This window comes from Myxocyprinus asiaticus, chromosome 16, assembly GCF_019703515.2.
Source record: "Myxocyprinus asiaticus isolate MX2 ecotype Aquarium Trade chromosome 16, UBuf_Myxa_2, whole genome shotgun sequence".
NCBI lineage: Eukaryota > Metazoa > Chordata > Actinopteri > Cypriniformes > Catostomidae > Myxocyprinus > Myxocyprinus asiaticus.
The window spans coordinates 23,731,394-23,758,885 of NC_059359.1; the positions used below are offsets into that span (position 1 = coordinate 23,731,394).

Consider the following 27,492-nt stretch of genomic DNA (forward strand, 5'->3'; position numbering starts at 1 on the left):
CAGTGGTGGAATAATGGTGTACAACCCCAACCTAACATTCAGAATCAGCCCACAAGCTGGGGAATTGCCCTGTGCAAATTGTGATCAGCACTAATTTTTTGGGTGTTTATGTCACTGCATAATTCCTTAGATGGATCTGGTGCCAAAACAACACATGCAAAGAAACACTGCTATAAGAGGACACAGTCCATTCTTAGTGTATTTCCCCCTGAGTGTTCAATGTGCAGATATTTTTGTCTCTTTCCTCCTGTAGGTGGCAACAACAATCGCTCAGACCCCAAACCAATGCCAGAGCTGGGCGATGTGTCTCCTGTTATCACAGGTGTAGGTCTCTCCATCTGTGAACCTTCTTTTGACATCCCTCCAGAGGACAGTCAAGAGAGTGTCAAGTAAGAGTTAAAAAGAAAGCAGGACATGGTACAAAAAGAACACTAGGTGTCCAAATGTAAACAAGAGACAGCTGACAGACCATGTGAATGAAATATAAAATTCACAATTAAAGCTACACTCAGAATTTTTTATTTTTTTTTTTGGTTTTTGTATTGCATTGTCTAATATGGTAGTCGTCTTGGACTTATACTGACACTTAGCAACATGGATGCAAAATCACATAAAATCAAACGTTTTCCATTATCAATGCCGTTGTAGAAAATCACAGCTATTTACAGTCGCCAATTATTAATTTATTCTATGAGCCAAAGTGTCCAATAACAAATGGAAGTACCAAGATAAATTGAATGGTATTCAGTTGGTAATGTGATCTTAATATGTCGGCACCCATGAGACGACCCGCTCCATGCTTTTATTAGGCTACTAATATAACTGGAGTCTTCATCTCATGTGAGTGTACATCATTTTCCAACCTTTTTTATTGTGGAAAAAAATTACTGAGTGCACCTTTAAATAACTACAAACACAAAACAAGTTAGGGAACTCTTTAAATTTTGCAGGTGTAGATAAGTTCCCACTTTCTACTATGTTGTAACTAAGGGAGGGTGGTAAAACTCCCTTGCTGCTTTGGCTCGGAGGGAGTGTGGTATGACCCTCCGAGTGCTGTGTCCCTCCTGTGCTGCTGCTCCTGCTGCTGCCCTCAATATACGCTACCCGCCTTGTGGACAACAAAGACCAACTCCAAGACACTCTCTTACTGCGCAACGCCCCTACTTCCCTTTCCCTTCCTAAACCAGCACCCTTCCCAAATTGTATTATTATTCTGTGCATTTTGCTGCCTCCTTTTCTTTCTTATGTCTATTTGTTCCATGTCCCACCTGATATTCTGCTATGTGAGTCATTTTGTTAGCTTTTATTTTATTGTTTACCTGTCCCGCAGTCATTCTTTGTGTTCAGCTAGTGGTCTGTCCCGCAATGCCACGCCGAGGCCCAAAGCTATCAAAATGAGATCTGCACATTGTCTGAATTTGTACAAATAGCACGACTTTCTGGCTATTTGGAAGGTTATGTGTCTGTGCTTGAGGCTCTACCTCGGTTTGGTTCTATGATGGAGATTTGCATAACTAAATTTTTTTTCAAAATCGACAAGGTCTGCTGCATAGACTAGTCGGCTAATCTCAAAGAAGCCCAATATAATTAGGCTGGTTTCAGGATCCCTTTTGTTTTTGATTTTTTTCTAAACTAGTTGCTATGACCAAAGATTTCTGTCTGAATGTGTTTGGCTGTAGCAGTGGTGCTTTAAAGGAGTTGAATTTTCCTAATGGATTTTACAGTGCAAACTGTTTACCAGCTAAAGCACAGCAAGCTGTAAGCATTCTGATTTTAAGTGTTTTATATTAGCTGCTAAATTATCAAAACTAAAATTAGATCGTTAAATAGTCAAAGTTTATCCTGACAATTTTTTAAGTTGGTATGACGAAGCCTTTTTTTTAAAAGTTCAAGTATGATGGTTATACAGACATTACAGTAAGACAAACAGCCAGCTAAATAGATTAGATAGATAGAACGATAGATAGGAAGTACGGTTTTCGAACAGTGCAATAATTCAGATATTTTATGTAGTGTATGAATTTGTGTATGTAGCTTAAAACCTTTAGGAGTTACAACTGATAATTTTGAATGTGGTTAAGGGATTTTGGAAAAACCCTTATCCATGTCTGTAGAAAATCTAGATAAACTAGTCGACCTCAGTAATCGACTTTTCGGTTGTTGGAGGACTAGTCGATCATTGTGACCCATCCCTATTCTATAGAATGTAGTCATTTATAAGACACTTTTTTTCCACTTAAAGTACACTTTAGGGAGACTATAGGCAAAATACCCCTTAAGCATCCAAAGTTCTCAAATATTTTCTTAAGAAAATCTCAAAATGTTTTTCTTAAGAATAAAATGACAGGCTTTGACACTGTCTAATTATACTAGCCTGCTCATGAGGTTGCCTTGTCTAAAAACCTGTCTACACCGGACTTGAGCGGCGCGTTGCAACTAAAGCAGTAGAACCCATTATAATCAATTATGCTATCTATACCAGACGTGTGCATGAAGCGTCAAAAGCAATAGCTTATTAGTAAAACCCATTATTGCTTTTGGCCTGTCAGTAAACGGGTGTCTTGTTCCATTATGCACTGCAGGCACTGGCACTACTACTGCCAACAACACAAATAAATGGTTTAGAGCGTTCACGTCGACGCGCCCTGTGTAGACAGGGTGTAATACATTAAATTCAATACTTTAACACGATAAATAAATCAATCTATTAACCTTTTTTAAGAAGCAAATACCTCGCGATCATTTTTTTAAATGTAAAGTGCTTGAGATGTAAGTTTAACTACTTTAACTGTCATAGGAGAATTTACTTGCTGGTAAACATTTGAAAATGTTTAATTTGACATGGAGGAAAAAAAGAAACAAACAAAATATACAACATATTCGTAACTTTTTTTCTTAATTTAGAAATTAAGAAGAATTTTCTTCTTTTCACTAGCCCTTACATTTTAGACACTACACCACAAAACACCACTCTGATTAGCTTACATGTGTCATGGAAATTGCTTTTACACTTCATTGTTTAATGCTTTCAGTGTATGATATACATCCAGCATAACTGGACTAGCTGTGCTTTTTGATTTTGCTCGCAACTGTCCTTAATGTGGAAACATTGTTTGCTGCTGTTGTCTTGCTTTGTTATTGGCCTTGTGATTAGGGGATCTGTATAGTCCAGGGTAGTAGCTTAGCTGGTTTGTAGTTGGAAGTTGGTTCAGTTTTGGTGGGTATGTGCTCAAGTACAGTTTGTTCTCAGTTATGCAGTAACTGCGTTGTGCTATGTTTTACAGAAAGAAGACAAGGTGGGTGTCTCTGGGATATTCTGCCAGACTCAAGCTACTACTGATCTACACATGCTCTCATACCAAACACACATTGCACTATGTAGTCAAGTATTTTTTGTAATTCATAGCATATTTGAGATAAAAAAAATGTATACCTATACTGTTGTGGAAACGCAGTAACTGCACAATTTGTCAGAAGTAGAAATTGGGTCTCCTAGACTATGATCTGTCCTATGATAGACTGGTTTGCCTCAGCTAAGCTCAGATTCAGAGAAAACAGAGTGTGAGTTTTTTTTTTTTCCACCTTTCTTTTCATGTTTCAGTGCTGACGTAGTTACTGCTTTTTCCCTTGTAGCACAGTGTAAGACATGAGTCTAGATTCACATACAGATTCACACAGACACACATACTCACTGCATGGCTAAGTATGGTTCCTCTCTGGTCTGCGGAATTTAGAACAGAAGTGTCTTTTTTGTATGTATTTTGCATGAATGGGCCCCAGGTACCTGTCTTAAAATATGTTTTAAAATTGTGTTATTGTGCTGTTCAAATGCACTGTGATGCTATAAATGATCTTATTTAGCGGAGTAAACTTTAGAAAGAGCTGAAGTTGTCTGTTTAGTTGTTGCAGGAAATTGTCTTGTTACTCCAACTAATGGGACAAAATTTATCTCCTTGGTGAACTAGTCCTTATAACATGTTATATAGTGATTTTAACAACATTGTCTTCACATTTAATTCTTTTTCTTTTTCATCATTACTCAATTTTCTATTTCTATCATCTCTTTGTGTCTGTGGTCTCTAACCTCTCTTTCATCTGTCTGTCCCTTTCCACTGTATTTCATTTTGTTTGTTTTTTCCACCATTTCCATGTACTAAAAACCTGCTAATTTATAACCTCACTCCTTTACTCTGCTTGTTATTTCACTCCTTTCCTTTCCTTTCCTCTCCACTCCTTTCCTCTCCTCTCCTCTCCTCCACCCCACCCCCTTCCTCTTTCTTGGGTGTTCAGGAATGTGCGCCGCAGCGAGAGCCTTTGTGTGGAGCGTAGTCACTTTCGCCGTAGCGGCTCCACCAGGGCCAAGCAGTCTCGATCACGTAGCGACGTGGACCTGCAGTCAACCTCCACCTCCCATCCCCCCTCACCCTCCCCACAGAACTCTGTCTCGTAAGGCAACGAATAGTAATTACCCACATATCACATACTCAGACCCTATTTACACCTGGCTTTAACATCTGTGATCCGATCTCAGGTGAAACAGATTGTCGTTTACACCTGGTAGTAATATGCATTCAAATGCGTTTCCTGTTTACACTTAAAATCGGATTTCAAGAGGAGTGTCTCTGATTTCATGACTACATACATCACTCACTATGTCAGTGTTTTACTGCATAGTGATAAAATGCTAAAAGACTTTAAATGGGACGTTTCAAGTTTTGTTGAAAGTTATTTATTTATTATTTTAGTTGAATTCTGCCATCGTTTACTCACACTTGTGTTGTTCTAAACCAGTAAGACTTACTTTTAATCACAAAAAGAGATGTTAGGCAGAAGGTTTAGTCACCATTCACTTTGATTGAATGAAAAAAAGATGCAATAAAAATGAATAGTAACTAAGACTGTCAGTCCCTAACATTCTATATAACATCTCCTTTTGTGTTCCCTGGAAGAAATAAAGTCATATGGGTTTGGAACAATATAAGCGTGAGTAAATGACTGCAGGATTAAAATTTTGGGGTGAATTATTTGTTAAACTAAACTTAATGTTTGTGCTTCCATTGATCAGCCAGGCAAATAGAAAAAATTCTCTGAAGTCTTGAGCATTTATGTATGTGCTTCAGACTGCTATTTTCTTTTAAAGCCACATATAACCAGCAAAGTTTAAAAACTTTGTTTTAACGCAGTGATTGACAGGTAAGTAGGTGGACCTCCGCCATTGTCTGGGACTTATCAGGACAGATTAGCATTTATGCTACAAATGCGATGTTTTCACATGCATATTTACATGCATTTTTTTTTACATTTTGGACCCCAAGAACATGTATTGAGGGCTGTCCACTGGGACCGGATCACCCGAAATGGACGTTAATACCAGGTGTAAATGGGATATATATATATATATATATATATATATATATATATATATACACACAATCCTCAGGAGACCGCAGCACAAGGGGCTTGTCAGTAACTGATTGAGACTGTAACAGCTGTGGCAATTCAAATAGCTGTGAATTGTCCAGCAGCAGCCACAATCCTTTTACCTTCCTGCAGTTGTCACTTTTTTACTTTTTTTTTCCCCCCATGCATTATTATTTGTCTCTCTCAGTGTGGAAGGTGGATTGTTGCCTGATGGGCTTGTGACTGGGTCTCCCTTTGACAACTTCCTGCCGCCTGAGGAGATAGAGCCCCGCCTCTTGGAGCTTGAGCAGGACCCACCCAACTGGAGAGAACTTGCTTCCAGTGAGAATCTGGGCAAACTTGACAAGAAGGAGACCAAGAGACAAGAAGTCATTAATGGTAATAAGAGTGTGAAACCAAGAGAAAAGGAGAGGATAAGGGCTGTTCACACAGGATGCATTCTTGCATTTAAAAAAAAAAAAAAGCTCAGTGGAACAGAACAGAATGCAGGTGCAGTTTTTAATTTAATACAGCTTTTTTTTTTAAACCCGTATGATGCTTAAACAACAGTAAGATGCATCAAAAGGCACAAAGATGTCCGTCTAGTTCATGTTTACAAAATAATAAATAAGAGAAATGCAGAGAGCACAAAAAACACATCCTATGTGAATAGCCCCCAAGCTACTTGCTTTCTGTTGGCTCTTTCATTTTGCAAGGGGCAATGGTTAAAGCTGTGAACATATTTCTCTCTGTGTGTCTCACAGAGTTGTTTGCGACAGAGCACGCTCATGTCCGTATGCTGAGTGTACTGCAGACAGTGTTTTTTCGTCCACTGGAGAGAGAAGACATTATAAGGAAGGATGAGCTTTATACCATCTTCCCAAACCTTGATGAGATCATAGAAATGCACTGTACGTTTTCACCACACCTCCAGTACTTTGATACATTGAAATCTGCATGGTGGTAGTATACATTTTGTTTAGTTGAATAGTCATGCACAGATTTGACATAGCCAAAATACATTTGTTTTTAGATGCTTTCTTTGAGAACCTGAAAAAACTGCGTCAGGAAGACAAGTTCATTGTCAAAACCATAAGCACACCACTTCTCAACAGGGTAAGTAGCTTACAGTACATTAAAAGTTTTACATGCTGTCATTCAGGATTCCTCTGAAAACTATGACCTGTACTGCACTGCTGTTATATGACTACAAATGTCTCTGTGTACCTCTGTAGTTCAGCGGGTCTGAGGGGGAATGGTTTCAGAAGCTTACTGCACGTTTCTGTAGTCACCAGTCCTGGGCTCTGGAGCAGATAAAGAGCAAACAGAAGAAGGACCCACGCTTTAATGCTTTCATTCTGGTACTTCTACACTTAATACACTGTGGGAAAGGTTATTTTTACCATTGAGTAGTCACAATAATGTGTTGTAGCAGTTAAAAGTTAGAGCATGAAAATTGGAGATTGGTGCCTGTGTGTAAATGCATTCCTCTGGTGTGTGTGTTTTTAGGAAGCAGAAAGTAAGCCACAGTGTAGGAGGCTACAGCTGAAGGATATCATCCCCATAGAGATGCAAAGACTCACCAAGTATCCTCTTCTGCTGGAGAACATTGCCAAGAACACAGGTGTGTTTTTCTAATCTAAATAGACTTCATTTCTTTTAAACCTTTTCTGCAAAAGTGCTAAACAAGTTAAAATTAGCAAAAACATAAAAGGATGAAAAGGAGTCAATATATGACAACTTAAAAAAAAAAAAAAAAACAGTACTGTGCAAAAGTTTAAGGCACTTAAGATGTTTCAGAAAAACTTTTTTCTTAAGATGTTTATTTCTATCTTCAGCTTTAGTGTTTTAGTAGGAAATATACAGTATATTTTAGACTTTCAAACATTCCTTTTACAAATAGAATAGATTATAATAGAAGAACAGGGAGCACTGCATCAGATGGCATGGCCCTCACAACTGTGTTCAGGTGTACCAAGAAGAATTGATGCTTTTAAAATCTAGTTTACTAGACTTTGTACAACGTTAATTGATAAAGGACATCCTCACTATGCAACATTTTTCACAAGTGCCTAAAACTTTTGCACAGTACTGTATATTTGAGAATGCAAATGTAGGTAAATAATAGAAGAAGCAGTAAAAGAACAGGCGACATGCCTAAATCACAGTATATTTTAGACAAAATTTTTTACGGATTTATAAGCAGTGTCCATTTCTCACAGAGGATAACACAGAAAAAGCCAACATTACCCAAGCAGCAGAGTGCTGCCGCAAGATCCTCAACCACGTCAATGAAGAAGTCAAAGACATGGAGAACCTGCTGGTGAGAACACAAATGTTCCTTAAAAAATATTGGTGTCAACATGTGGATCGTTTGCACTTGGATCTAAACTATAACCTGTGCATTTCATTTTCTGCCACATCTCTAATTTCTTTCTCTTGAAAATATCTGTGCATCCCTTGGCTCAGATTTTAAAGGAATACCAGCGCAGATTGGACACCTCAGGACTGAAGCCAAGCAATGACCTCTACACTGAGTACAAGGTGACAAATGTCTTTGCATTACATATTTCATTGCAACCTACTAATGCAGACACTTTGGGACTGAAATGATTTCCACTTTTTTTCTCTCTTTTTCAGAACATTGATCTTACCTCCAGGAATATGCTGTTTGAAGGGCCTCTGATATGGAAAGTGACCAAGGAAAAAGCAATCGGTACCTATTGTCATCACATTCTCTAAACTAAGAGTTTTCATGCAAATACAGCTATTTAGCAGAGAGTTAGAATATTTGAGCAATGGGTTCCCTACATTTTTTAGAATAGCGTAGCAGTTTTGGGATATGAATAAAATTAGGTCTGTGGTTAACAGTACTTGAAGACTTTCACATTTTGTCCTACAACATAAATTAGTCATTCCTCAATTGTGAATCTTGAAAACCGGTTGTGTGCTTAAAAATGTAAGTTACTAACAAGTTGCTACATAAGGAGACAGCTACCACATAGATGCGAGTTTACGTGCTTGATGAACCAGACAACTGTTGTAGTCCTTATGTAACGACTTGATGCACTTTCTCTTTTTTATTCACATTTGAGATATGAATATTTGTAATTTATGTTATGGAACAAAACGTGAAAGTCTCTTCAAGTAATGTTTACTTGTTTTTTGTGTATTTGCAGATGTGCACTGTGTATTGCTGTCAGACTTGCTGGTCTTACTGCAGAAGCAGGATGACAAGATGGTTTTGAAGTGTCAGAGCAAAAGTAACATCGCTGTTCAGGAAGGCAAACAGATGCTGAGTCCAATCATCAAACTGGAGTCTGTTTTTCTCAGAGAAGTAGCCACAGGTGAGTGAGAGTTTAGGTGAGATTTATTGTATTCTGAGGAACATGTGATTGACATGGTTGCTTTTGTTTGTTACCATCAGACCCGAAGGCCCTCTACGTCATCTTTACTTGGGACAGCGGAGCACAGATCTATGAACTAGTGGCTCAGTCCACCGTGGAGAGAAAAAAGTGAGCATATGAACCATTTAACAAACAATGTCAGTAGACCTTATTCACGGTAGCATCATCTTTGATTTTAAATGGGAATGACAACAAGGCTGTGAGGGGTAGACTTACCATCTCTTCAATGGCATGCACGGTATAAGCTGATAAAATCTTCTAGATCACATCTGATTTTCCACAACTTGTCAACTGAATGTTCTTGGAAAGATGTTTTGTCCATGTAATGATCCAGAAACACTTTAAACTGCAGTGCAGCTCATTGAAGAGAATATACATCTGTCCCTCACAGCCTTGTTGTCATTCCCATCAAAAATCAAAGATGGTGCTGCTGTGACTAAAATCTATAGAGCGCAACAGTGTGGTTCCAAAGTTAAAAACCCAATAAATTTTGTCCCTAGAGAAATCGAAGTTAAAAAAAAAAAAATAGCTGAATTCCAAATAAAGAACCACACTCCCCACAATCCTGAAAAGAAATCAGCATTGGATCCACCAATCAGACAAGTCACTTGTACTAAAAAAAATGAGAATGGCGCCAAAAGTGCTCCGCAGTGAACTCCCACTCCCATAAAGCACTGCAAATGATTAAGTCAGCTACCCTACACAATATGTTTCAAATATATAGTATTTTATACTTATTATGAATGAGTTTAAGTCCGTAGTTTTATATTGTACCATCAGTTTTGATTTTAATACATCATTCAGTATGCTTCATTGGATGCACATTTCATTGTCTCACAAAATACGTTAAGTATAGAATCTTGTAGCATTGTCTTTTTCTCTGATATTTGTTAAAAAGTAAAGTCCCTATGGAGAAAATGAATGGAAAAAATACTTTTGGAACCAAGGCCTCTGAAAGAGTGGGCGGACTCTGTTGGGCTTACAGGAATGGCTGACAGGCGTTTGACAGGAAATGGTGCTTTTGATCAATTTAATTTGATCTGCCACTCACAGACTATTTTCTGTTCCAGTTGGACAGAAGTGATTAAGTCTGCAGTTGATGAGCTGAAGAAGAGAGTAGGGAACAAGATGGACAGACACAGAGCTGGCAGTGTGCCCAGCAGTGCCATTGGTCCTGCATACAGTGCAAGGTATGTTTTGTGTTTTTGACCAAGAGCAAAGCCCTAAAGGCCCCATAAGACAGGGTTCGCACAGTCATGGAAAACCTGGAAATATAAAGCAATTTTAAAATTTCATTTTTTTCATTATTTTTTTTACAAAAAAGTCATAGGACCTCTAGAAAAATCTTAATAGTTATGGAAATTTTTAGTTTTGCTCTTCTGTAAAATATTTAATCGGCTAGATACAGCTTTCCCAGAGTGCTTGTGTAGAGTTAAACTTAGAAATGTATTGTTTAAAAAGTGTAGGAACACTGATTAGAAAGGGAGCGTTCGTTTACTGTTCTCTCCTCATTCATTAAAAATGTTTCTATTTCTCTTCTCCAGTTTTAATCCCCCTCTTAGCCCCACGGAGAACGGTGGTGGAGACTTGTTGAAAGCTCGCAGTGGTGAGAATTGTTCTTTTGGAAACAGATCTTTGGTCTTTCCTAATTATTTTTCTATGATTTTTATGATGTGATTGTCTGTGTTTTCACTCTAGGGCGATTTAAGGATAATCTTGTTGATGAGAAGGTTAGAGATTCTGGTTCTTCACTCATAGACTACCTAGCTGCCAATGGATTTGACCTGCTCACCCACAGCCACACTCCTCCAGAGAAGTCTGCTATTGGTGCTTTGGACGAACGTCAGCATTTCTATTTTTTTTTTTATTTTATGCATTTCTAACATTACGATGGACACCTATTATTACATGGCATACTTATTCTTTGTTTTCTTACTACCACAGTCATGAATTTGAAGAGGCGGTTGGTTGGGAGTATTAGCCTGTCAGATGACTCTCAGACTGTTGGGGAGAATGGAGGGGCAGGCCCTGAAAGCCAGGAGACAGATGGATGTAAGTCATCAGGTACTGCACACATATTACTTTAGGTTTAAATTTCAAATTTCAACCTTACCCTAGAGATTCAGTTCAGGTAGATTGGCGATTGGTGATCTAATTTTTTTCACTCTCAGTGGAGGAATCCAGTGTAGATGGAAAAGTTGAAAGAGAGGAGGATGGGGGAGATGGAGAGAATAACGGAGAAGAAGAAAGAGGGATCAGTGCTCCTCTAGTCCTGTCTCAGGAATGCATGGAGGAGGTGCAGGGGAGACTACAGTCTCTTGAGGAGCAACTGAAGAGACTGCAGGTGAGTGAGACGAGAGTAAAGATGGAATGAGTACAAATGGAAAGGGTACATTGATTGTACAGACAAGTGAAGAGAAGGATTAAAAATGAAATAATAAAATGATCCTAGGGAGACTTAAACAGGAGCAATGAAAAGATGACACTAGGAGGAAAAAAATTGCTTTTGTGGTGGAGAGGATTGTCACTCTACCGGTCAAAAGTTTGGACACATTTAACTGAAATGTTTTTCGATGTTAAGATACTTTCTCTTATCCCAGTTTATTTACATTTAGTCATTTAGCAGATGCTTTTATTCAAAGCGACTTAAAAATGAGGAACATAGCAAGCAATTTGTCATATAAAAGTCAACAATATCGGCAGTAATGCACTTCCGAGATCTCAAAGTGGCTGGAGTAGTATAGAAGCTAACATAAAAGAAAGAGACAGACAAGATTTAAAAAAAGAAAATATTGTTAAATATTAAGAAAGTGCATTAAGTGTTGATTGGTTAAGTGCTCTCGGAACAGATGTGTTTCAGCTGGTTCTTAAACGTATTATGCAGAGACAACTATAAGTAAGCCATTTGTAGGTTGATTTACTCGAAAACCGGAGGTGGGGGGTTCACTAAGAATAAATTGCGGCTAGTAAAAGCGGCGTGTTTTTTGCACGTGCTGTCTGCGCTCGTTTAGCGCCTGATTCACTAAAGGAATTATTCAGATCAGGCAACGCCGCAAACGCAGCCACAAATTTGCTGCTGAATGCAATTTGTATGTGCAGTTCCGATCTTGCGGGCCCATTCTTAGCACTATACAACTGAGGACGCAACAGACCTCTGTTTGGCAGGAATAGATTGCGGGTGGTGAGTAAGACACAGATATTTGTGCTGAAATACCATGCGCAAAATTGGCGCAGCTGTTTAGTGAATCTGCTACAGTGTCTTTGGAGATATAAGAATAGCTGTTCATTTTGAGCGGTTTGTCCAGCCTGACACAGCAACGTTGGCTCGACCAATTGTGTGAGTTTGGGGCAGAACAGAAGTTTGTTTGATCAACAGAAGTCGGTAAATTGTTCGAAAAAGCTGTTTCAAAACGATGTCTATTTTTGCAATTCTATTTGGTGATGCTAGTGATGCAGAAATGTCACACTTCAGCTTTAAATGTTTGAAACTGGTTTTGTAGACAAAAATAAATTTGTGCCTATGTAGGAATTTTTTTGCAAAAAAAAAAAAAAAAAAAAAAATATATATATATATATATATATATATATATATATATATATATATATATATATATATAGGTGAGTTGGAAGTTGTGAAGGAAAAGCATCCAACAAATGGCCAGCACACAAGGGAACCCCCTCAATAATGTTTAATAAGCATCCCAGATGGCTACCTCATAAAGTTGGTTGAGAGAATGCCCAGAGTGTGCAGAGCTTTAAATATTTTTGGTCACTATATAATTCCCATACTTCCTTCCATTTGTTATTTTTAAACTGTTAAAATGTGGAAAATTATAATAATAAAAAATATGTAGCTGTGTCCAAACTTTTGTCAGGGTTTCATCCAAGTGAGTGAAATACTTATATGTTTCTGTGTTGTGTGTCTTTGTAGACTGTTGAGGAGGACCATCATAAGTTGCAAGAACTCCTTGCTAAATATTCACTTCAGGGGGGCCATTACTGAGGAACACCACAACCTGCTGTTACAAGGTAATACCACATCCATTCCATATTTTTCTTTTTTCATTTATATTGTATACATTTCTAATTCACTCAATTCTATGTACAGCTTTTCAGTTTTTGTCATCTGTGCTTTTTGTCTCCAGATCACTGTTTGCGCTGGACTTGAGTGTGAGAGTTGCTTTCGGGGGATACGCTGATCGACTAAACCTGCCTAAATTTTCCTGCTCTGTCAATTCCCTCTTCTCAACTGTCCTTTTAGAAGATTGACAGCAGGCCTCAGGCAGTTTCCAAGCCACTGAGAAATGAAAAAGAGCGGTTGTTGTGAAATAATAGTGATCCTTGAGCATGAATGAATGGGTGTAAGAGAGTGACAGTTTTGCCAAAAGATACCAAAGAAATGTCCAACATCTAGAGATATTTCAGTGAAATTCTGAGTGTGCACGTGGAGGCTTTATATCACACAAACATGCACGCACACACACCAAGGTAAACCTAAGCATGTCAAAAGTAGTTTAGTGCCAAGAGACTATAGAAAAGTATAGTTGCATCTCTTTGAATACAGAGTGCTTCAATCGCTTATAGCCTGTTGCTGAAATTGTAGTTATTCCGTCAGGTTTTCAATCAGGTTACTCAAACAGATAATGTGCCATTTCTTTTATTGTTCAAATCAACAGAGAGCAGCCATGCCTGAAATATTTTGCCAAAACTTATTTTTTTAACAAATTCCAAAATAAAGTTTGCTCATGCTAATATACATTACCATGCTATTATTGCATCTATTTTCAATATTAATGCATATTGAAATAGATATAAGTAGATTTCTTATTGGAGTATTACTCTCTACTTGCATGTATTGGCCAAACTGTAGTAATGTAGCAATCATTTTAACTGCCTTTTGTTAGTTAAATGGTATTTTGTATCTTACTACCAGAAAATCTGTTATTGCTCAGTGCACAAGAGGAAAGAACAGAAAATTGCTAAGTAGAGTATGTAAATAGATGGATGAGGTTTTTGAGATGGAACTGATTTAAGACGTACCTTACAGAGTGAAACTGAGAAGGTTATTGCAAGGTTTGATTTTGAGAAATGTAGAGAGGGTTTGATGGTGTGGATATACTGTATAGGCTACACATACACTGGCAAAGGCCAGCTTGCATGTTCATCCACATATCTGTGTTGTTAAAACATTTGAACCATGCACAATGTATACTGTACTCTAAAGAAGATGTTGTTCAATGATTTGGTTTAGTAAACCAGATAGAACTCTGGTAGGTAGAAACAGATCATATTAAACATGCTTGTGCTGCTTGTGTGTGAATCTATGCAAATTCATGAGATGTTTGTAAGACAAATTGGCGGCTAGTGTAGAAATATTAGGTGAGTTTTGTCTAATTTGGTTTTTAATGTTTAATACAGTACAGTTACAAGTTGAAAGGAATAGTTGCTTGATAAATGCAGTTATATATGCTTGATTTGTCAGAATATTTTACATTTTTCCGGAACTGTGTCATTATTTCTCAGTATATTTTAGAGTGTAGTTTTGTTTGAGTAGCCTTCACCAAACAAATTTGAGATATGATAGCTCCGATCAGCTGTAAATGGGAACTCACTGGGCTGAAAAGGGGGGGCCAATCCAGTCTTCCATGCCTCTCCTAACTTTGAGTGCGCCACCTATTTGCTGAATCAAATCACGAAATGGTGATGTGGATGGATTTGCTTGTAAATGTAGTGGCTTATTATCCTATTTTAGGCAGAAGAAATTAAAAGTTGGTTCAAAACTGGACTGCTGGATGTATTATAAAGACGTGTCCAGGTACTAACCTACTATGTTCTTCAGCATATGAGACTAGCTTGTCCTCTCTCCCCACCTTAAAAGGTAACCAGACCACAGAGGATCAGGCACTTACGGGAGCTTAAATGATTTTATAGCATCTCAAAGTTTGGAGACAAGAAAAGTGTTTTTTCTCACCAGTACTGTAATTATTTTTATGAACTCACACAACATGCATTCATAATGCTACTGCAATGGCTTTTGTACCCTGAACTCACTGCCTAATTATGCAACATATTTTACTTTTGTTTTTGTAGTGCCATTTATATTTGTTGGTCAGATGTTTTGAAGTTGTAATTGTGTTGATTTATTTTGTTTTCTCCAAAGCCCGTTCTTTTCCTGCTCTTTCCTCAGCCATTTACAAGCGCTTCACAGTCAATAGAGTTGATGACAAAACGGTTTACTCTGAAATCAGAAGTCTCTCTTCCTGGCCTTCACATGAAAGGAACCTACAATGTTGTTCCTTATACCTGCCGATCAGAGCTTTACGTTCACTTTTGTCCTTATTTTATTCAATTTTAGAAGTTACACATTTTAGGTTACTGATTGTTATGTGAAACTACCTTGGCACAACATCTGTTCTCTTCTCACTGCATCACCATGCTGTCTTCTGATTGCACAGTTTGCTGATTGCATTGCTTGAATGGGTGGTTAAATGGTTTCATTTTGTTCTGTTATTTTTAATTTCTTAGAAAACTGTACAATATTACAGAATGTGCTATGCATTGCATTTAAAAAAAAAAAAAATTTGGGGGAATGAGAGAGACACAAAGGACACCCTTAACTAGACTAACCTTAATAGGCGTTACTCAATGACAGTTATATGGCAAGAGTGAATTGCTGTTGTAATTTGTGTTTTTTATATGGTATTGACCACAATTTAATGAAGAATTTTAGATTTTAATCATGACATAATTGATCAAACAGGGTTTTGGGTGCAGTGTCATTCTCTCTCTCTCTCTATATGTACTTTTGATAATGTATCTAATCACATATATATTTATACATAGTGGTCTTAGCTGTATGTTTCAATCTATTTATAGGGTGCCTTGTGCAGATTTTGGGTTTGTTTTTCTTTCTGAAGGGCTCTCATAGGCCTGCTGACAAGCAGCGGCACTCTTCTCCTCTCCTCAGTTAGCAATGTTCAGTGTTAAATGCGTATGGTAATTCTGATATGTTGTAAACGCGTGCCCACCAAATGATAGTAGTTCAACCCATTTGTTATTCTTCTTAAAACTGGCTGATGGCTGAGCGCTTTAGTACCCACAGCCATAGCAATTTGGTAAAGTTGTGAAAGATTTGTTAGAATGATTTTTTTTTTTTTTAAACCCTCATCCATCCATGTCTGCCTTTTATGCAATTCTATGTACAAATACAGGCATTCCATTGCTGTCTGTCTATATAAATGATTATGCAAGAACTATTCTGTGTATTTGGGCTTAGATTTTATATATAAGATACTCAAGTCAAATTTAGGTACTTTTTTTTTCTTTTCTTTTTTACACACATTTTTGTCTTTTGTCTTTTCTTTTTTTTTTCTTTTTTTTTAATAAATGCCAAAAATTACTTGTTTTGTTTTTGTCTTTATTTTCAGCAGCAGTAGCTTAAATGTACTGGACCGCCCTAAATCATGTAATATCTGAGAAAAAGAGAAATATAATGTGTGTGTGTGTGTGTGTGTGTGTGTACACCAAAATTGGGAAAGGTGGGTGGGTGTAGATGATACAGGAAAGGAAGGTAGTGGTTCAAACTATACATTTGCATAAGAGTCAGAGTTATCTTGTTGCTTTTGAGCAGCAGTATATTCTGTTAAGAGTTTATCGGGTTTATTGGAGAAGATGGAGTTTGGATTGATCTTTTTCTTATATTTCTGGGCAGGTAAGTATCAACATCTAATATGTGTTGGTAGAAATATTTGTATGCAAGATATTAACATTTTGTCAGCATTTATGTATATTAAAGTAATTATTAAGTATTCTGGCCTTGTTGCACAAAATTTTATATTGAAATTTAAATACTTTTTAAATAAGTGTATCATTACAAATTGGTTAAGAAGTTTTATGTTTTATCTAATTCAAAATAACTAAGAATATAAAGTACCCATCTGGACTTCTCTGTTCTGCTTCAGTGAAGCTGATCTCCTCTCAGAGCAGATGTTTGCAATTTTGCACCTCAATGCATCCAGCGTGTAAATGCATTTCTAACTTTAAAACACTTTTCCTCTGTGACTCATTTATAATGGTATAATTTAATTTTACACAGTAGCTTCTACCAGTATGATTATAAGTCTTGTCCATACAGAATTATTTTGTGGTTTGGAAGTGATGGTAGTACTAATAGATTTAATATATATATATATATATATAGCTGATATCATGTGGATTGAAATGAATGCCCATTGAGTATAAATGTAAAGTTTCATGTTAAGCTGCTTTGACATAAGAGGATTTTAATAACTTGTGTGTGTGTGTGTGTGTGTGAGTGAATCTTAAAGAACAGATCGAGAAACCCCCCACTGCTCAAGTTAAAGAGAACATGACAACAGACCAGTCACTAAATCAGCCCATGTTAAAGACAAACTTGAATACTATGTTTTGCTGTTATGCTACCGTTACAGTGAAACGAACCAGCGTAGTATTTTAACTTTAACTACTGTTCTGTGCCTCTTTGGTTTATTGTCCTTTACATAAGCTGTTGCCAATGGAAAACATGCAGAGCTGAAACTGGAGGCAGATCAGCCGTTTCAGCGTGTCCCTCTAACCGATGACGCCACAATCCAATGCTGCTACCGTTGTAAGGAGAAACTCCAAGCCAGGTGGATCATGAAACTTTACACAAATAATGGCACCACAGTGAGCAGATTTGTAAATCTGACAGAGGAGGATAAGCCAAGGTCTGGTGCAAATGGAGTCATATGCCATTCATTGGTACTGAAGAACGTCCATATCAATGACACAGGCCTGTACATGTGTTACCTGAATTACAGCTTTCTTGGCATTGACATCTTTACTCATGGCACCTTCCTCCAAGTCTACAGTGAGTCAGATCACAGTTATACACCTAGGCATACTATATTTCTTGTCATTAAGGCTGAAACATTTTTAAACGACAATATATAGGGCCCTATTTTAAGAGTGCTAAGCGCAGCACTATGCCATAATGCCCAAAGTCAATGGGCAAGGCCTGGAAGATTTACGTGCAAGCATGTGCTTAGTCTAGGCCCAAGTGGGTTTGGCGAAATTGCGTGCGTAAAGCGCTAATGGGCTGGGTCAATTGTAATTTAATTCTGAGGTTCTTCTTCTGCATGTCTGCATCCTGTTACATAGTCCATTCCCTGTCAAGCACCAGCCATTTAAGCAAAGATGGCATGTTCATAAGAAGTTGGTAGTATAAATGGACTGCATGCAATAAATTAGAAGAATAAAAACATGAACTTACCTTCTTTTGTGCATTAACTGCATCATTGTTGAATGTCAGGCATATTTCCATGACAGTGACATGCTTCTTTTATACGAATGAAAAACGTGGTTCTTGTCAGGATTTGGATTTATGCTCCATTACATTGTAGAGAATGTGAGTATTATTAATCATTTTCATCTACTGACACACAAATCATGGCTAGTAACAATGATTGTATCAGAATGCACTTCACTTCATTTTTTTTAAATTAATTTATTGAAACATGAAAAATTCAACCAAATTAGAATAAGAGCACTTATGAAAATAGAGCCTATATCCTTTCATAAGGCCCTACTCTACTCAAATGTGTTGTTTATGCTATCTAACATAATGTTCATTACATGGATATGCAACCCATAAACTAAACAATGCATGCACTCAAGCATTTTGACAAGCCAAATTGTGAAAGCTATAATCCCCACAATAAATTACATTGGCTAAGTTTAGCAAACACAAATAACCCATTCAATGGCATTAACCCAAATTTCACTCCCTCATGCTAAGTTTGTGTTACTTAACTCTCCTTATACAGGTGCATCTCAATAAATTAGAATGTCATGGAAAAGTTAATTTATTTCAGTAATTCAACTCAAATTGTGAAACTCGTGTATTAAATTCAATGCACACAGACTGAAGTAGTTTAAGTCTTTGGTTCTTTTAATTGTGATGATTTTGGCTCACATTTAACAAAAACCCACCAATTCACTATCTCAAAATTAGAATACATCATAAGACCAATTTAAAAAAAAAAAAACTTTTAGTGAATTGTTGGCCTTCTGGAAAGTATGTTCATTTACTGTATATGTACTCAATACTTGGTAGGGGCTCCTTTTGCTTTAATTACTGCCTCAATTCAGCGTGGCATGGAGGTGATCAGTTTGTGGCACTGCTGAGGTGGTATGGAAGCCCAGGTTTCTTTGACAGTGGCCTTCAGCTCATCTGCATTTTTTGGTCTCTTGTTTCTCAATTTCCTCTTGACAATACCCCATAGATTCTCTATGGGGTTCAGGTCTGGTGAGTTTGCTGGCCAGTCAAGCACACCAACACCATGGTCATTTAACCAACTTTTGGTGCTTTTGGCAGTGTGGGCAGGTGCCAAATCTTGCTGGAAAATGAAATCAGCATCTTTAAAAAGCTGGTCAGCAGAAGGAAGCATGAAGTGCTCCAAAATTTCTTGGTAAACGGGTGCAGTGACTTTGGTTTTCAAAAAACACAATGGACCAACACCAGCAGATGACATTGCACCCCAAATCGTCACAGACTGTGGAAACTTAACACTGGACTTCAAGCAACTTGGGCTATGAGCTTCTCCACCCTTCCTCCAGACTCTAGGACCTTGGTTTCCAAATGAAATACAAAACTTGCTCTCATCTGAAAAGAGGACTTTGGACCACTGGGCAACAATCCAGTTCTTCTTCTCCTTAGCCCAGGTAAGACACCTCTGACGTTGTCTGTGGTTCAGGAGTGGCTTAACAAGAGGAATACGACAACTGTAGCCAAATTCCTTAACATGTCTGTGTGTGGTGGCTCTTGATGCCTTGACCCCAGCCTCAGTCCATTCCTTGTGAAGTTCACCCAAATTCTTGAATCGATTTTGCTTGACAATCATAAGGCTGCGGTTCTCTCGGTTGGTTGTGCATCTTTTTCTTCCACACTTTTTCCTTCCACTCAACTTTCTGTTAACATGCTTGGATACAGCACTCTGTGAACAGCCAGCTTCTTTGGCAATGAATGTTTGTGGCTTACCCTCCTTGTGAAGGGTGCCAATGATTGTCTTCTGGACAACTGTCAGATCAGCAGTCTTCCCCATGATTGTGTAGCCTAGTGAACCAAACTGAGAGACCATTTTGAAGGCTCAGGAAACCTTTGCAGGTGTTTTGAGTTGATTAGCTGATTGGCATGTCACCATATTCTAATTTTTTGAGATAGTGAATTGGTGGGTTTTTGTTCAATGTGAGCCAAAATCATCACAATTAAAAGAACCAAAGACTTAAACTACTTCAGTCTGTGTGCATTGAATTTATTTAATACACGAGTTTCACAATTTGAGTTGAATTACTGAAATAAATGAACTTTTCCACGACATTCTAATTTATTGAGATGCACCTGTAAATACTCAAACTAAATTGTCAGTTGAATTAATACTGTATGCTTTTTTCAGTCTAATTTTCCTCTGTACTAATCTTTTCAAGATATTGGTCATGTTTAATGTGACCTATTTCCAACGAATTTCTTTTGTCTTTGTACAAAAACAAACACCTAGCATCAGTTCAGGGCACAATTTTGTTTTTCAAGGTTTTGTAAAAAAGGTACATGACATATGTAATAATAAAAAATCCATATCTGATAAAACAACAAATGTACCATTTGACCAGCAAGTGACATAACCTGTTCCAATGGGAGAAAGTTAAATATCGCTTTATGCCACTGACTCAGCGTCATTGATTTATCAGTGATCCATCTAAGAAATATACTTTTATGAGCAGCAGAAATTTTTTTATAATTTCCCTCCAGGAGTGCTATTCACCTTGTTGTCAGGAGCCCAATAAAAGACATTTTGAATTTTAAGTCAAACTAAGTGTTAAATATAAGACTTGATCTCCTACAGATCTGTACCCAGTATGCTTCACCACTTCTCTTTCATTAGAACCCTTATACAAGACCCTGAACCTCAGTGAAAATGCCAAGAACAGCATCATTACAGCAGAGGGGGTATTGCTGCTACTGTGCGTGCTGATTCCTGGCACCATGCTCCTCTGTAAGGTCAGACACACCTCTCTGTAACTGAATATGTACTTCAAAACTATACATCATATGAATGCACAATAATAAATCATGATACAAATAGCTCAAATGATTCAGTGATGATAATACTGTATGTATAGATTTACTAGATCCCACCAATAAATACTTATGTATAATTAAAAATGAAAATTAGATGAAGCATTGCTGATGAATCTGCAGCAGAGATGATGGGACTAGCAAGTTAATGCACATCAGTAATCATTTTATTTATTTTGGAATTTATACAACTCACAACTCAATCAGCCCAGCATTATTGTTTAAAAACACACTGTTGTGATGCAACTATTATAATTTAATAGTTTTCAACTTTATTTCTCCAGTCAAAGAGGCTGAATGAACTGGAGGGAAAGAAAAGAAGGGAGGAGGAGAATATCTATGAGGTATGTCCATTTCCACTGCACTTTCTTTTTTTTTTTTTTTATAATTACTGACATGTTGTGTATTTAAGCTAGAGACCTTCACATATATGTCCACAGGGTCTAAACCTGGATGACTGCAACTCAACGTACCATCAAATTCAACGCTCCCAAATCCAAGGCCCTTATCAGGATGTGGCCAGCTGTGGAGATGACATTCAGCTGGAGAAGCCCTAGCTGTATGCGGAGAGACAGGGAAAAGGACAATATTAAACATGATATGCATAAAGATGAGAGGACAAAATTAGGATAAGTAGGAAGTGAAATAACAGTTTAGAAGCCAGTGTTTAACTTTCAATTAGATTTGTAATTTCAGCATTCTGGAAGCCTGCTGTCAGTATATGTTTTTGCATCTGTATAAGCTTGTTTGTGTTCTGCAGTGGGTGATATCAACGTTTTGTGCTCAAGTGTTCTGTTTCTAAAGGAATTTTCGATATGTGTCAGGTTTAAAATAAATCAATTAAAACTGAAATAAAGCTTACGTGTACAAACAGCATACAGGTTTGCAATAGACTTTTATGTTATTTGTTTTGTACATCACATACACGCTCTAGGAGCGTCACTTGTCCAAATATGGTCAAAAATGGGCGGTACTCTCAAATAGGACAAATGTGATAGGCTTATTGACCATTTTCTGGTGTATTATTGGCTATAGATTTTTATGTGGGCGTGGTCGTGAGCAAAGTATGTCCAGATAGAACAGAGGGAGGCGATTTGTGCTTGAGGAAGATGGCGACGGCAAAGAAGACTGGAAGCGGTGTTCTTGAAAAAGCAGTAAACAGAAGGCGTTCATCAAAACACAATGAGGGTCCAAAAGGTATATGGTCCTTTCATGAACTTAACAGCTTCTTCTCGGGGTGAAATGTCGCTTGTAAATGCTTGTCGCGCTCCCTGCTAGATAGTTTCAGAACTGTCAAACAGAAGATTAAAGCCCGAGTGCTTACTGTACAGTAATACTGTTACATTGTAGCACAGTGACTTGTTATTTCTAACATTTAACATTGTTACATTTAAAAGGTTTGGGCAGATTTCTCACAAGACGGTTTGAGGTAACACTGACACCGGCTTTCTTTGAACCAACAGGTTTGAATGGTTTTTAATGATGTGTTGTGCAATACGGTAGATGCACTGTAACACTGTGAGTTGCGGGGATATCTGTTGGTATGCACTGAGTAAATAAATCATAAACTAATAGCTTTTCAGTATAAAATTGGTGTGTGCACAAAGTAAAGGACACTGAGTTTATGCCTTGTGTTTCGAAGATCACAACATGTTTAAGGGCGCACGTCTCATGAATGTTCTGTTATGGTGTAAACAGGCATCTGTTAATGTAATGTGGTTTTATTGGCTTATAATCACAGTAACGATTTGTGTTTTTAGTTCTTAGTGCTCTTAAGACTGTAAGTGCAAGCACTGTAAAATCTATTACTAATGGGTATCAAAGGGAGAAAAAATAGGCTTGAAGCCAGAATGCTTTTCACCTCATTTAAAGGTTTAGTCTACCCAAAATAAATCATGTTTCTCTCCTTCAAGTTGTTCCAAACCCCTATGACTTTCTTAATTTCACTGAATGCAAAAGTAAATGTTTAGTAGAATCTTTGCCCCAGTCATCATGCACTTTCTTTGTATAGCAAAAAAAAAAAAAAACATCCCCCTTCGTGTTCCATGAAAAAAAGAAAGTATTAGGGGATTGGAATAGGGATGTCTAAAGTACAGGTAATTCGGTACCAAGTCATTACTAAAATAAAAAAGATGTCACGATACCAGTGTTTCTGCAGTACCGGTAGTACAGAGTACCAGCTAAATTTGATACCCGTGCACTGTCTGACTGACACACGACTGCTTTCAAATACTCACAAACAAATGTGACAGATTTGGGGAAAAAATTTAATGTTTCATAGGGCCCTACGTCAAAACAAAACATACACACACACACACACAAACAACTTAAAGCAATGTTTACCTAATTAAAAACACTTGAAGGAAACATGCAAGAATCGTATCCTATATATATATATATATATATATATTAGGGGTGTAAGGGTTCAAATTTCTCACGGTTTGGTTTGAATCACGGTTTTAGGGTCACGGTTTCGGTACGGTTCGGTATTTGTTATGTCAAATCTAAAGTAAAAATATTCTAACACTTCAAGAGATTTACCCTCACTACAAATCACCATGTTTTTTACTAAAGTAACCATAGTTTAACATTGTATTTGTAGTAAAATCATAGTAACCACAAAATTAACATGGTTACTGTCATGGTTGCAATACTGTAGTAAAATCAAGGTTACTATATGGAAACTACAGTATTACTGTTGTAAAACAATGGTTAATTGTATAAAAACTATGATTTCTGGCAAGAAAACAATGGTGACAGCAGTCATTGTTACTTCAGTCATGGCTACTACAATATTACTAGAGTAAAACCCTGGGTACTCTATGGCTACTACAGTATAACTATATAAAATCATGGTTAATCTATCAAAACCATGATTTCTGCTAAGAAAACGTCCTGGTTACTTGCGTAACCTCCGTTCCCTGATGGAGGGAACTAGACGTTGTGTCGATGTAGTGACACTAGGGGTCACCCTTGGGAGCCCGAGACACCTCTGGTCTTTGATAAAAGGCCAATGAAAATTGGCGAGTGGTATTTGCATACCACTCCCCCGGACATACGGGTATAAAAGGGTCTGGTATGCAACCACTCATTCAGGTTTTATGCTGAGGAGCCGAGACAAGGTCCGGCCATTTCATTGGGTAGTTCAACGTTGTGGCAGGAGGGACACAACGTCTCGTTCCCTCAATCAGGGAAAGGAGGTTAAGCAAGTAACCAGGACATTCCCTATCTGTCACTCACTCGACGTTGTGTCGATGTAGTGACACTAGGGGTCCCTATACAAAATGCCGCAACTGGCTGAACTGTGTTACGTGAACTGGCGGTGTGTGACGGGCAGACCACTGTGTGCCTCGTAGCCAGCGCAACAGGCCGACACGTAACCTCCCCCAACACTGTTATGAGTGTCGAACGGCCCTTTGGGACAAGTCGACTACCCAAAAAATAGAGACGGGCTAGCCCAGTCGTGGCCTCTTATCCCCTTTTTTTTCCTCTCCCTAAAAAAAGGTGGATTATCCGACTGGGCCAACCAGGTCTAGTCGGGGGGACCACACCTCGCCCAGAGAGATGGGGGGTATTTAAGTGGAAATACGTCACATGGTCTTGCCGAGCTATGTCGGAAGTATGCCATGTGGAGAAGACCCATGGTTGGTCCTACCCTACGGGGGAGGAGTTACTACAAGCATGGAGACTGGGGCAGAGGGGCCTTTGCCCAAGGAAGACGGAGTTTGCCAACAGGGAAACGAATTAGCGGAAGATATACGTTGCATGGGTACCTACGGGGAACTGCCACATGCGGAGCACCTACCCCAGTACAGGGCTTTAGTTAGCACATGTACTGGGCTGGCAGCGAGTCTCTCCGAAAACTCGACTGTCACAGGGCTCAGAGGAAGTCAACCAGGGAACACAATTTGTGAACACTACTGGGAGTTAACGGTGCACGTCTTCGGCTCGGGGGAGGTGAAAGGTGCTATGTGCAAGCGATACACTCGGCCGGCTGTCCCGGACTTACCTGCTTGTGCGTGCCACTACACGGGTCGAAACCGGTTCCACCCGGAAGTTGTAGAACCTCGCAAAGGTGTTGGGTGTTGCCCAGCCTGCTGCTCTGCAAATGTCTGTTAGAGAGGCACCCCTGGTCAAGGCCCAGGAGGCCGCTACACCCCTGGTAGAATGGGCTCGTAGCCCTACCGGGGGCGTCACGTCCTGGGCGTGATATGCCATAGTTATGGCGTCAATGAGCCAGTGGGTGATCCTCTGCTTGGAGACAGCACTTCCTTTCTTCTGTCCACTAAAGCAGACAAAGAGCTGCTCAGAGACTCTAAAGCTCTGCGTGCGATCCAAATAGATGCGTAAAGCGCTACCGGACACAGCAACGTCAGGGCTGGGTCTGCCTCCTCCTGGGACAGTGCTTGCAGGTTCACCACCTGATCCCTGAAAGGGGTCGTGGGAACCTTGGGCACATAGCCCGGTCGGGGTCTCAGGATCACATGAGAGTAGCCCGGACCGAACTCCAGGCACGTTTTGTTGACAGAGAACGCTTGCAGGTCTCCTACCCTCTTGATAGAAGTGAGTGCAGTCAGGAGGGCAGGCTTCAAGGAGAGTGCCTTAAGCTCAACTGACTGCAAAAGCTCAAAGGGGGATCTCTGTAGACCCTGAAGAACTACAGAGAGGTCCCATGAGGGAACGAGGCATGGTCTGGAGGGATTTAGCCTCCTGGTGCCTCTCAGGAACCTGATGATCAGGTCGTGCTTCCCTAAGGACTTACCGTCCACTGTGTCGTGGTGTGCCACTATAGCGGCTACATACACCTTCAAGGTGGAAGGGGACAGCCGCCCTTCCAACCTCTTCTGCAGGAAGGAAAGCACCGATCTGACTGCGCATCTCTGGGGGTCTTCCTGTTGGGAAGAACACCACTTAGCGAACAGACAGCACTTAAATGCATACAGGCGCCTCGTAGAGGGGGCCCTAGCCTGAGTGATCGTGTCTACCACTTAGGTCTTCCACGTCCCGTTCAGGGGCCAGACATGGAGATTCCAGAGGTCTGGTCGTGGGTGCCAGATGGTGCCCCGTCCCTGAGAAAGAAGGTCCTTCCTCAGGGGAATTCACCGGGGGGGGTGGCTGTCGCAAGGAGCGTGAGGTCTGAGAACCAAGTCTGGGTGGGCCAGTAGGGTGCTACCAGGACGACCTGCTCCTCATCCTCCCTGACCTTGCACAGGGTCTGTGCAAGTAGGCTCACTGGGGGAAACACATATTTGCGCAGTCCAGAGGGCCAGCTGTGTGCCAGCGCATCTATACCGAGAGGTGCCTCGGACAGGGCGTACCAGAGCGGGCAGTGGGAGGATTCTTGGGAGGCGAACAGGTCTACCTGTGCCTGTCCGAATCGACTCCAGATCAGCTGGACCACCTGAGGGTGGAGTCTCCACTCTTTCCTGAGGGTAATCTGCCATGACAGCGCGTCCACTGCAGTGTTGAGGTCGCCCGGGGTGTGAGTGGTTCGCAGTGAATTGAGGTGCTGCTGACTCCAGAGGAGGAGACTGTGGGCGAGTTGTGACATACAACAGGAGCGCAGACCGCCTTGACGGTTGACATATGCTACCGTTGCCATGTTGTCTGTCCGAACTAACACGTGCTTACCCTGGATCAATGGCCGGAACCTCCGCAGGGCGGGCAGAATTGCCAGCAACTCGAGGCAGTTGATGTGCCAACGAAGCCGCGGGCCCATCCATAAGCCGGCGGCTGCGTGCCCGTTGCAAACAGCGTGCCGGCCTGTCTTTGAAGCATCTGTCGTGACCACGACGCGCCTGGAGACCTGCTCTAGGGGAACGCCTGCCCGTAGAAACGCGAGGTCGGTCCAAGGGCTGAAGAGGCGGTGACAGATCGGCGTGATGACCACGCGATGTGTCCCACGGTGCCATGCCCATCTCGGGACTCGAGTCTGAAGCCAGTGCTGAAGCGGTCTCATATGCATCAACCCGAGCGAAGTGGCCACCGCTGAGGATGCCATATGCCCAAGGAGCCTCTGAGTTTCAGTGGAACCGCTGTTTTCTGTTTGAACGCCTTCGAACAGGTCAGCACCGACTGTGCGCGTTCGTTCGTGAGGCGCGCTGTCAACGAGACAGCGAGTCCAACTCCAAACCGAGAAAAGAGATGCTCTGAACTGGGAGGAGCTTGCTCTTTTCCCAGTTGACCCGAAGCCCTAGTCGGCTGAGTTGTGAAAGCACCAGGTCCCTGTGTGCACACAACATATCCTGAGAGTGAGCTAGGATTAGCCAATCATCGAGATAGTTGAGAATGCGAATGCCCACCTCCCTTAACAGGGGGAGGAGCTGCCTCTGCGACCTTCGTGAAGACGCGAGGGGACAAGGACAGACCGAAAGGGAGGACCTTGTACTGATACGCCGACCCTCAAATGCAGACCGCAGGAAGGGTCTCTGTCGAGGTAGAATCAAGACATGGAAGTACGTGTCCTTCAGGTCTACCGCCGCGAACCAATATTGATGCCAGACGCTCACCAGAATGCGTTTTTGCGTCAGCATCTTGAACGGGAGTCTGTGT

At 39.9% G+C, this 27,492-nt stretch overlaps 3 protein-coding genes across 10 annotated transcripts in view; all 3 read left to right on the forward strand.

The window, feature by feature from the left end:
• The window catches only part of LOC127453927 (rho guanine nucleotide exchange factor 1-like), a 58,367-nt gene extending 42,161 nt beyond the window's left edge, over positions 1–16,206 (forward strand). For 4 of the 5 annotated variants that reach the window (XM_051720725.1, XM_051720727.1, XM_051720728.1 and 1 more), the window contains 18 exons: positions 254–389; positions 5,609–5,799; positions 6,165–6,311; positions 6,434–6,516; positions 6,636–6,761; positions 6,910–7,024; positions 7,623–7,723; positions 7,870–7,944; positions 8,041–8,116; positions 8,580–8,747; positions 8,828–8,915; positions 9,878–9,997; positions 10,352–10,413; positions 10,506–10,649; positions 10,752–10,871; positions 10,979–11,151; positions 12,739–12,836; positions 12,953–16,206. In XM_051720725.1, the coding sequence (XP_051576685.1) occupies positions 254–389; positions 5,609–5,799; positions 6,165–6,311; positions 6,434–6,516; positions 6,636–6,761; positions 6,910–7,024; positions 7,623–7,723; positions 7,870–7,944; positions 8,041–8,116; positions 8,580–8,747; positions 8,828–8,915; positions 9,878–9,997; positions 10,352–10,413; positions 10,506–10,649; positions 10,752–10,871; positions 10,979–11,151; positions 12,739–12,810 (1,997 nt within the window). In that variant the 3' untranslated portion in view covers positions 12,811–12,836; positions 12,953–16,206. The remainder of the gene's footprint in view (positions 1–253; positions 390–5,608; positions 5,800–6,164; positions 6,312–6,433; positions 6,517–6,635; positions 6,762–6,909; positions 7,025–7,622; positions 7,724–7,869; positions 7,945–8,040; positions 8,117–8,579; positions 8,748–8,827; positions 8,916–9,877; positions 9,998–10,351; positions 10,414–10,505; positions 10,650–10,751; positions 10,872–10,978; positions 11,152–12,738; positions 12,837–12,952) is intronic. The other variant, XM_051720726.1, reaches the window with a different exon arrangement.
• A 154-nt stretch (positions 16,207–16,360) lies between these two features.
• Positions 16,361–21,816, forward strand: LOC127453568 (B-cell antigen receptor complex-associated protein alpha chain). The gene is made up of 5 exons (XM_051720022.1): positions 16,361–16,518; positions 17,332–17,676; positions 20,747–20,862; positions 21,225–21,284; positions 21,381–21,816. Exons 1-5 carry the CDS (start codon positions 16,479–16,481, stop codon positions 21,495–21,497), a joined length of 678 nt encoding a protein of 225 aa, XP_051575982.1. The 5' UTR covers positions 16,361–16,478; the 3' UTR covers positions 21,498–21,816.
• Positions 21,817–21,981: 165 nt separating this feature from the next.
• lipeb (lipase, hormone-sensitive b) overlaps positions 21,982–27,492 on the forward strand; it is a 50,995-nt gene continuing 45,484 nt past the window's right edge. The window contains exon 1 of one of the 4 annotated variants that reach the window (XM_051719996.1): positions 21,982–22,137. In XM_051719996.1, the coding sequence (XP_051575956.1) occupies positions 22,050–22,137 (88 nt within the window). In that variant the 5' untranslated portion in view covers positions 21,982–22,049. Of the gene's footprint in view, positions 22,138–22,361; positions 22,370–27,492 lie in introns of those variants that run through there. The other 3 variants (XM_051720000.1, XM_051719998.1, XM_051719999.1) reach the window with 3 other exon arrangements.

Excerpts from the sequence above, each read along its gene's own strand:
- LOC127453568 (XM_051720022.1), top strand. The coding sequence starts at position 16,479 with ATGGAGTTTGGATTGATCTTTTTCTTATATTTCTGGGCAG. Across the intron at positions 17,677-20,746 it reads CACCTTCCTCCAAGTCTACA|AACCCTTATACAAGACCCTG; the intron begins GTGAGTCAGATC and ends CTCTTTCATTAG. Across the intron at positions 20,863-21,224 it reads GCACCATGCTCCTCTGTAAG|TCAAAGAGGCTGAATGAACT; the intron begins GTCAGACACACC and ends TTATTTCTCCAG.